This window comes from Corapipo altera, unplaced genomic scaffold (assembly GCF_003945725.1).
Source record: "Corapipo altera isolate COAL_440 unplaced genomic scaffold, ASM394572v1 107b, whole genome shotgun sequence".
NCBI classification, from domain to species: Eukaryota; Metazoa; Chordata; class Aves; order Passeriformes; family Pipridae; genus Corapipo; species Corapipo altera.
The window spans coordinates 619,070-628,706 of record NW_020884951.1 but is presented as its reverse complement, the minus strand read 5'-3'; the positions used below and the strand labels follow the sequence as shown (position 1 = coordinate 628,706).

General features: G+C 58.0%; 2 protein-coding genes across 4 annotated transcripts in view; both read left to right on the top strand.

Annotated features, from left to right (window-relative positions):
- Window positions 1-3,066: 3,066 nt before the first annotated feature.
- TMSB15B (thymosin beta 15B) lies at window positions 3,067-4,527 on the top strand. The gene is made up of 3 exons (XM_027663195.1): window positions 3,067-3,173; window positions 3,506-3,610; window positions 4,022-4,527. The coding sequence occupies exons 2-3, from the start codon at window positions 3,511-3,513 to the stop codon at window positions 4,057-4,059; spliced, it is 138 nt and encodes a 45-aa protein (XP_027518996.1). The 5' UTR covers window positions 3,067-3,173; window positions 3,506-3,510; the 3' UTR covers window positions 4,060-4,527.
- Window positions 4,528-5,427: 900 nt separating this feature from the next.
- Window positions 5,428-9,637, top strand: part of RAB9B (RAB9B, member RAS oncogene family) — an 11,865-nt gene continuing 7,655 nt past the window's right edge. For 2 of the 3 annotated variants that reach the window (XM_027663184.1, XM_027663181.1), the window contains exon 1: window positions 5,502-5,520. Coding sequence is in view for 1 of the 3 variants with exons in the window: in XM_027663179.1 (XP_027518980.1) it covers window positions 6,949-6,974 (26 nt within the window). In the remaining 2 variants the exon portion in view is untranslated. Of the gene's footprint in view, window positions 5,521-6,777; window positions 6,975-9,637 lie in introns of all 3 variants that reach the window. The other variant, XM_027663179.1, reaches the window with a different exon arrangement.

Sequence of the window (9,637 nt, the reverse complement as noted above, 5' to 3'; positions counted from 1 at the left end):
AAGCAAGTCATTACTTCCCCAGGACAAAAATCCCATCCGAGTCATTGGCTGTGCTTTTGCAGTTGGAGACCTGGAAGAGCAGGACAGAGCTCCAGCAGCTCCCTGTGCCACGGGCACAGCTGGAGTGTGGCTGCAAGTGTGATGATGCTGATACTTGTGCCTTGTGTCTGTCTGCTGCCTGCTGTTAATGCAGCAGGAGCAGGGAACACGTCGATCAGAAGTCCTGTATCCTTGCCCAGTTCATCTTCCTGGGTAGCTGAAACTAAGGCACAGGGTGGGAACCAGGCTTACCAGGTCTGCCTTGCAAGGAGCAGGACTTGTCCACTGCTGGGAGCACGATGAGACATGTCTCAAAATAACTGTCACGGGCAGCTCCCTCTGGCCTTGCTGGTGTACAGATGACTCCTTATTTCTTGGAGTCGGTGTTTCTATGATCTAGAGAAAGCAGCACCTTTCCTTGCTGCTAACAGTGCTAACAACCAGCCCTTCCCTAAATTGCTAAGAGCAGCAAAATCCATGGGAGGAATGAGCCCTGCTATAAGACACAACAGCTCCAGTATGCTGCTGCCTTCTTGTGGCTCTCTGCTCCTGCCCTGACGGATGTGAGGGGTCATGGCAGGAGGCTGGGGTTTAAAATGAACAGAAGAAAGTGAACTGGCCCTGCAGAGTGGCTCACAGCCTGGCAGGGGTGGCTGGCTGCTGTGGTGTCCTGCAGGCAGAGAGGTCAGGAGGCTGAAAACACCTCCCTGATCAGAGAAAACCTCCTGCCTCCTTCCTGTACAGAGGAAAAGGCATTCCTGGAAATGGCCATCGGGGAGGCTGTATCTGAGCTCTGGCAGCCTTGTTCTGTGTGAGATTTAAAACCTATCTAAAATGGCTGGCAGTCAGTCTGTGCTGTTTCAGGTCAGGGCTGTTTCCCCCCCATCTGTTGATGTCTCAGTTCTTTAGTTATAAATTATTGAAAGCAGAAATGCCAAAGCACGTAAGAAAGAAGCTGGTTGTGCGGTTACAGGAGGCTTTGCTAATTTGTCAGGGGGAAAAGCTCTTGCTGGGATATAAGCTCCTTTCTTGTTCTTTGTGCAAGATGGGTTTTAACAGCTCCCGAGCAGCAACCCCACCTCTCTCCTGCTGGCAACGCACAGGGTTGGCTTTAAAGCTGCTCTGGCCGTGGTTTGTGGGAGGGTGGTGGTGCCTGTGTGGCCGCGACTGGTTTGAGGAAGGGGGAGATCCCTTTCCCCTGCCTGCATGGCCACCGTGGCGGCTTTGTGCCCAAACAAAGACCCGGGATTTCCAAAGTGCTGCAGCATGGAGGAGATGCAACACATTGCCCAGGGGCTGTGCCTCGGCTGCGGGGGGTGATCAGGTTTTTGGGTGCAGCTCATGCTGGCGAGGGGCTGTGCACAGGGAGGATGGGCATCAGGTTCTTTTGCACTCGCTGCCTGCCAGGGACAAAAGCTACAGCAGACTGCAGCATCCGTAAAGGAGAAGCGTGTGGAGAACAGGCAGGGAAAGAGGGGGAAGGTGTGCACAGCCGGAGAGTAAACACGCAGTAAAACACTTGTCTGACTATTTGCATAAAGGCAGAAAGGATTTCCTGCACTCATTTTGAAACTGCATGGGTGGTTTTTTCCTTGCTGGCTGTGCAGGGAAAATGAGCCTTTTCTCAGCTCGGGCTGGGCTGTGTGATGCAGGCTCTGCAGGGTGGGTTTCAAGGACGCTCCTGGCTTTGTGGCATTCCCCAAACCTGGCCCTGCCAGGGGCTGCACCACCAAATCAGAACAGCTCTGGGAGCTGCCTGGGGCTTCATCAGTGGCTTCTTCCTCCCTCCCCTGGGGGACAGGGAGTGGAGGCAGTTTGCCGTCCAGACTTCTCTCAGAGGAGCAACCTGGCCTTAGATCTTGGCCTTTGCCTTTTCAGCATTTGCCAGCTCTTGGCGTTTCTTGAATTCAGAGCCAGTTTTCTGGCTGGAGCGAGGAGGTGCCTCAGGGCTTGCGGCAAAGGGCCACCTCCGGCCGTGACCTGCTGTCGCTGGAAGGCACCAGGCCCTCCTGCCAAGACGGCAGCCGTCTTGCTAAAGAACACAAAGCAAGCGTTTCCTCCGGATTGCTAGGGATTTGCTCTGCAAAATCTCCGGTAAGTCCTGAGAGAAACCCAGGCTTGGGAGGAGGTGGAGGTGAGAGCTGCTGCTGCAGCACAGCTGCTACCTGTGGTGCTCTATAAGAGGTTCCTGCATGCCACAACACCAGGATGGATACACCAGGATCTCTGTAGAAGGGTTTTGGCAAACCTCATATGCAATAAGGATGCTTTTTCCATCCCTTCTTTCCTCTTCCCCTCATTTCCTTCAGTACCTACAGGACCCTACTGCCAGGCCTCCTAGCCCTCCAACCACTTTCCATCCTGGTGGCCAGGTGCCCCCAGACTGCTGCTACTGCTACCCTTCCTGCTGGGGTCACATACGCTGCCTGCACTGACTCTTGGCTTTTTCCCACCAAAGGTATTTTTTTTCCACATGCACTCCAGCCCATCTGCACTGTCCTGCCTGCTTCCCAGGCTTCCTGCACCCCTTGCCTTGCTGTGGCCAAGTGAGCAGGGTCAGCTTCTTGCCCACTTGTGCTGCTTCTTCTGCAACCCGATCTCCCCAGGAAATGCCATGCCCATAAGGTGAGCACAGTGGCCGAGCATCTCTCACAAGTGTGAGAGTATGGTGCCGATGTTAGCCCAAGGGTTTGCTTTCTTAACAATTCTGCTTCAGCAGCGGGTGCGCCCCTGGGCACACACATCGGGCACAGCTGTCTCCACTGCTGCGGGGCCCCATGTCCGTGTGCGTGGCCGTATCTTTGAGGGGCTTTGTGCCCCGTATCCGTGCCCCTGTCCCGGGTGCCCCCCTCACACCCTCACTCGCTGCTCCCCTCACGCGCTCCCCCCCCCTCCCCTCAGCCCCTCTCGCGCCCCCGCCGCGGGGCACGGCGGGAGCGGCCGCCCCCTGGCGGCCCGCGCTTCCCGGCAGGCGCGGCGGGCGGGCGGCCAATGGGCGCGCGGGCTGGGCGGGGCCGAGGTATATAAGGCGCCGCCCCTCACGGCGCGCGCCCCAGTCACACCTGGACGCGCAAAGAGCGGGACCGTCACCGGCAGCACATCGCATCCACCCCACCGCGCCCTCCGCACCGCAGGTACGGGCTGTGCCGCGGGAGGGGCCACGCGCAGCACCGCCGCTGCAAGGAGGGGCTCGCCGGGGCGCCCCGGGGTGGGGGCGGCGGGTGCCCGAGGGGACGTGGCTGCCTGGCGCGGGGAGGTTCCCCTCCGCGGGTGCGGGGATGGGGAGGGCTCCCCCGGCGGGTGCGGGCACTGGGGGGTCGCCCCGCACGGCTGCTCCTGGCCCCGGGAGCGGCGCGGTGCCCGGGGCGGCGGCCGCCCCGCCCTGCGCTATTGTCCGCGGCGGGGGCCGGGGGGGCCGCGCCGCCTTTGTCTGCCCGACCCCTGACTGCGGCGGGGGGTCTCGCAGGCAAAATGTGCGACAAGCCAGACCTCTCGGAGGTGGAGAAATTCGACAAGAAGAAGCTGAAGAAAACCAACACGGAGGAGAAGAACACGCTGCCCTCCAAGGAGAGTGAGTGCGGGGCCGGGGGCTGGCGGGGCAGTGCCCTCGGGGGCCGGTCCCCCCTTTCGAGGGCCAGGGGCGATTGGGGGCATCGGGGTTCTGACTCGGAGGAAGGCTCTGGCAGAGGTGTGTGCAGCCCGGGCAGCGGGCATGGGCACACGGGGAGGGCTGTTGCTCCGAGCTGATGCCTCAGGGCATGGCTTTCCCGAGTACTGATGCAGACAAGTGCCCATCTTTGATCTCATGCTCGTGTGTGTCTCATCACCTTCTAAGTCGAGCATTCGCCTACACCACTTGGGGTCAAATTATAAAACTGGGCGCTATGGCCTGAGTGAATCCTCTGAAACCTTCTCCAGTGGGTGCTTCCACAATAAAAAAAAAAAAGGCAGCAGAGACTAACTGCCCTCCATTCTCTTGCAGCTATTGAGCAGGAGAAGGAATGTGTGAAGTCTTCCTAGAGAGAGATTGCCTGGCAGGAAGAGCGACTACTCCAATTATTTTGCTTTAAAATGAATCATGTGGGTTTTTTTAAATTTACATCACGTACATGTGTAGAAGACAGCTATATCACCTAACACACTGTCCCACCCTGCTGGCAGCCTTGGCAGGGCAGGGACAAAGCGTGGTTCTCTCAGTCCATCAGTAGCCTGACCCGATGCCATCTCTGCTGCTGAGCTGGCTCCTGTGACACCACTAATCCTGCTCTGGTGCAGTGAGGAGATGAGCAAGGGCCATGGAGGCTTCTGGAGATGGACCCCTTCTGCCTGGGAGAGCGGGGACCCTTTCTGGCCTGGCCTCACCTCTGGCCTGGGTCTGTCTTGCATATTCTTCACTGACAGTGTTCTGTAGCCTCACTCACAGTTTTTTGTCTTCCTTGGGGGAAAAAATGAGAAGTTTATTATAAAATAAAAAAACGTAATGACTTACCTATGGCTTGTGGCTTATTCCCTGGCAAAGGGTCTGGCTGTAGCCTGGCTTGCCCTGGAGGGTGGGGAGGTCTCTGCCTGCTGCTGCAGCAGTGCTGGCAGTTTTGTGTTGCTCAGAGGAATGGTGGGTTGGCTCCTTACAGAGTGAATCCAGCTTGGTGTTTGCCTGGGTCTCTGTTCCTGGTGGCCTGGGGGAGCTGGGAGCACTTCTGGTGTGACTGAGGCCACTGTGCTCCACCACCAGAGTGGTTTCTTCTTATGGTAGAGGTTTAACTGGGCCTCACTGCCCATGTGAAGGCTGAGCCTCCTGTTTTGAAAACCTTGGTGTCCCCTGCCTAAAACCATTGTGGAGCTGGGCTGGCTCCTCATCAGCACAGCTGGAGGTGTTGGCAGTGGGGATGCTGGTCTGAGTCTTGCTGCTGTGGTGGCCAGGCCACCTCTGCCCACCCAGAGCTCTCCCTTCACTGCCTGGCACAGCCCTTCTCTTCCCCTTGAGCCAATCTCTGCCCCTGCCCTTGATGGAAGGAGGTTTTTGCAGCCCTGTAAAGATGGGGTTTAATGCAGTAAGTGCCTTGGGTACCTCTGTGTTGATCCCAGCCCTGCCTTACAGGTATGGAGATCCCTGGGTCCTGCAGTCGCCCTGCAGCACAGTGTGGGTGAGCTCTGACAGTGCCTCCAGGTCTATGCTGAGGCTTCCTGGCTACTGCCAGGATTTCCTCACCTCCACCTGGCCTGCAGGGTCACTGAATGCACCAGGGCAGTTATGGAGAAAGTGGAGGCAGACTGGCCTAAACTTGCCAACTAACAGTTTTGACCAGTGTCCTTAGTGAGCCTGGTCAGCTGGGACAAACACGGGGCTGTTGTGCCTGTCTGGACATGGTGCCTATCTGCCTACTGCCTCCACCCACGCTGCCTGCCAAGGACTGCAAATAACCTGCCTGTGTGCTTGCCACTGCCTTCACCCCTTAAAAAGCAGACTCAAAGGAGCTGCAGGTAAGAGGTCGATGTTTTGTGTGCTGTCAGGGCAGTGTGCAGGGTTTTCTGTGGGGTGAGGGCAGTGGGGAGTGATGCTGAGGCCCAGCTGGGGCTGCTGCTACATTGGGCTGAGCACTGGGAAACCCAACATGTGGGTGGCTGTCTCCCTTCCCCTTCAGCACCTTAATGTTGCCAAGACAGAACCCTATCCTGGACATGGGAATCCTTTTCTCAGTGCCACCTGCCAGGACAGGGGTGGCAACAGCTGCTCATCATCCCAGCAGGGGTTGTGTCCTTGTTTGGGGGTGGTGTCTCTCACCAGGCTGGGGCAGGCAGGCAAAGCCAGCCTGAACCCTTTCCCTGTCCCTGAGTGCCTGAGCTGAACCAAGAGATGGATGGAAACACGAAGTGGCATTGCTGATCTCCTCAGTGGCTGCCCACAGCACCCTGGCTGCTCCCGACACCGCCCCAGTGCCCCTCCCTGCTGCATGCTGCAACTGGCCCCTCTGCAGGCATGGAAAAGCACCAGAGTGCTTATCTCTCCCTGAGTCACATGGACTTCTGGAAGGCCACGGCAGGAGTGTCCCATCCCTGGCACCAGTGTGCTCACAAAAGCCTCCCCATCATCCTGTGCTGCACATGCAGGCAGCAGAGACTGCCCAAGGGTGCTGGGCACCCCCTTCCTATGGGATCAACTGGTTTCCCAGCCAGGACAAGGGCTGTGGCTCCCCAGCAGTTGCTCTAAATGGGAGGGTGGCTGGTGCCAGCAGCTGGTGATGCTCCAAGCCTGTGGAAGTGGCCCACAGGACCCCCGTGCATCCCAGGAAGCTGCAGAGTGAGGATTGTTGGTGCACCCAGGTTTGTGTTGCTTTTTCACTATGGCCACCCCAGGGATGCAGCAATACTGATTTAGACATGGGGGCAAGTGCTGGCACAGCCAGGTCTATGCCCTGAGGAAGCCACACCAGGGGCTGGCAGTCCCAGCCTGAAGCAGGGAATCAGTCTGGCAGTTTCCCAGCCCCAGCACACACATCTCGGTGGGTTGTGTGGCCAATGTGGCTGAGTCCACCTAAAATGAGGGCACCCACATCCCTGCCAGAATGGTGCACAGGGAAGCACCAGACACCACCCATTTTCTGTGTCCTCAGGTCTGAGGGTAAAGAGTCAGGCATTTTGAAACCCAGCACCCAAAATGTTGCCAGCAGAGGATGAACCAGCAAGGGGAGAACATTACAGAAAAGCTCTTTATATCAACACTTTCCCTCCCTACCCCAGACCTTCCCTTTCACACGTCAGCCCACAGCTGCCAGTGGTGTGGGTGGCCAGGACAGCTGCCAGACTGTTGTCCCCTAGAAATGTGGTGGCTTCAGCAGCTTGGGCTGCCCCAGCAGCCACCCACGCACAGAGGATGCCATCCTGGGAACTGTACATTCCTGGCAGGGCTCGATGCCCCTTCCCTCACTGGGCAGCAGGTGAGTTTCTTGTGTCAGCCCCCCTTGGCAATGCCAGGAGGATACGATCCATGGGGCCCATCCTGTTGCTCCTGTGGGCGGCTTCCTCCTGCGCTCCATCAGGTGGTGAACTGTGGCCCCACTGCAGAGGAGGGAGGAGAAGGCTGAGTCACTGACAGGAGGAATTTGGGCAAATACCTGGTGATCAGCAGCACGGGGTGAATTCAGATCAGAGGTGAATTCAGATCAGGGCTTGTGGCTGGGATGGGTGTCTGCCCCTGCCACTGCTCCATCCCCTCTGGCTCAGCCAGGAGAGGATTTGGCCCCACATACCCCTGTGTGGAGAATCATAACCCCATCTCTGGTAGGAGGTCCCTGACTCAGCCTGTGCGTGGCCCTGCACTGAGAACCCCGGTGCTCCAGTGCTCCGTGCGTTGCTGCAGCACCCTCCTCACCTCCCACAGCACCACCATGGTTTGCAGCTCAGATCACCCAGGGCAGGGGAGACTTTTGCTGCAGAAAGTGGTGACAGCCAAGGGGTTTCAGTGGCCAGGGCTTGGGGTACTCCTGGATGGCAGGAAATCGCCAATCACAGCCCCACACTGTGGTCAGAGTGCAAGCAAACCCCACCTTGTAAGGTGTGTGTTTGTCACCAGAACAAGCAAGATAAGGTGAAGCCAGGCTGCATGGCCAGATGAGGCAGATCCTGCCCACTCCTCACTCCCTGCATCCCTGGGGAAAACGTGTCACCACTTCTGCATCACTCAGATCAGCCTTTCCCTGCCAGGTCTTTGCTGCTTGTGTGGACACATTGCCAAGCACAGAGCTCAAACCACCCTGCGGTGGCAGAGGTGGAGAGGGGAGGGGAGGAAAGGGGCAACAATCCCGAGCTGCCAGGGAAAACTTCTGCTGGGAGTGACTGGGGAGGATACATGTGTGCATGGGGATAGTTGTATGTTTGGCTGTGAAAGAGGAAAGCAGAAGAGAATGAGCACTAATGGGGAAATGAAAGTGTTGTGTGGGGTACTGACCACGGACTTTCGGCAAAGGAGTTGATGGCAGGCCACGGTGGGGTGTGAGAGCTGTGTGTCATGGGGACACTTGGTGACATGGGGGAGGATGAACAGACAAGCTGTCCCCATCCTGTGGAAGGGAGCAGCACTGTGCTGGAGAGCCCCACAGCCATGGGGAGGTAAAGCCACTGTCCCTGACCAGTGGGTGCAAAGACACCACCACAGCGAGCCAGGCACCTCAGGACACCTGCACTGGGAAGTTGGCCCACGGGCTCTGCGGTGGCCAGCACAGGCAGGCTGCCACACTCAGCACACCCCGACGCCTTCCCCAGCAGCAGAGAAGTTATTGCTGCTCTTTAAATAATGCCCAGGAGGTCAGGTTTACCAGCAGGAGTTTATTCATCCCCTGCCAGCAAGGGCTCAGCCGAGCAATGATGAACCCAGAGCACTCAGAGCTTCCTGCTCAGGATCAGGCTTCTGCCAGCACCCAGGCCTAAACAAAGCTGGGAAGTTATGCACTGAGCCCCCCTGCACCCCCTTCACTCCTGCATTTGCCGGGGTTGTTGCTGGCACGGGGCACAGGTGGGAGCAGCCCTGCTGGATGCCTTCGCTGGGCGGCACATGCGCTGCTGGCGCCGGGGGATGCCGAGCCCTTCGGGGGCTCCTACCCGCTCCTGAGAGCGGCTGGAACTCATTTCTCATTTCTGAGCCCCCCCCAGTTGCATTCTACAGATTCCTGCAGGCCCCAGGGGCCATGCCCAGAGCTGCGGGAGCATGTGCTCCCGCAGGATCACGGCTCCGGTGTCGTGCGGCAGCGCCCGCACTTGCACCCGAGCTGGGGCAGCTGATGGAGCAGAGGAGTGCTTTATTTTAGGAAGCAGCTGGCTCACACAGGAGACATTGTTTATCATCTTTCTTGCCCCTGGTGTTTTATTACAAAGGATTATGGCATGAAAAGCCATTTTGTTTCCCTGTTCCCAGTGCATAGCTCTATCTCCGTGATTTATTCCTCTCCACAGGAAACAGCTGGGATATGGCAGCCTGGGAAGCCGGGGGGAGACAAAGGTGGGGGCTCAAACCCATGGGGTTGACGGCAGTAGGGATGCACCCAGTGCCCAAGCCATGGCACAGCTGGCTGGGGTTTGCCAGGGGGACCTGACACTGCTCATGCTCCTGTGTGACATGAGGAGACCTCAAGGGGTGGAAAAACAAAACCCAAGCCCTTCTGTGGTGGGTGTCACCTCTAAGGCAATGTCACCTCACTCCATCTGGACAAGGCAGAGGTTGGTGTCCTCTCCTCAGGGGACACTGCTGTGCCAAAGCCTGTATGCCCCACAGCCAATGCTGGTGGCACCCTGCAGTGTCAGAGCCCCTAAACCTGCTTGGATGAACCCGTGCAGGAATGTCCGGCTGCCCATAGGGAACTTGGGGGCAGGCTGGGCATGGACAACATGGTGCAGGGTATGGGCTGGGCACAGAGGGTGGGGTGCAGGGTACGAGCTGGGGGCTCAGCTTGGAAATATGGTCCTTTGCTGCTTCACCCAGAATCACCAACAGGCAGGATGGAGGCACCTCCAGAGCAGCAGCAGGAGCAGTTTCCCTCTGTCCCTCTGTCCAGGTACTTTCCTCACCAAGAGGCAGCCAGGGTGCCATATGATACTCTGTCCCCCT

What these genes read in the sequence shown, in the direction of transcription:
- TMSB15B (XM_027663195.1), top strand. Translation starts at nt 3,511, where the DNA reads ATGTGCGACAAGCCAGACCTCTCGGAGGTGGAGAAATTCGACAAGAAG. An exon ending in CACGCTGCCCTCCAAGGAGA is followed by an intron (nt 3,611 to 4,021) that starts GTGAGTGCGGGG and finishes ATTCTCTTGCAG; the next exon opens with CTATTGAGCAGGAGAAGGAA.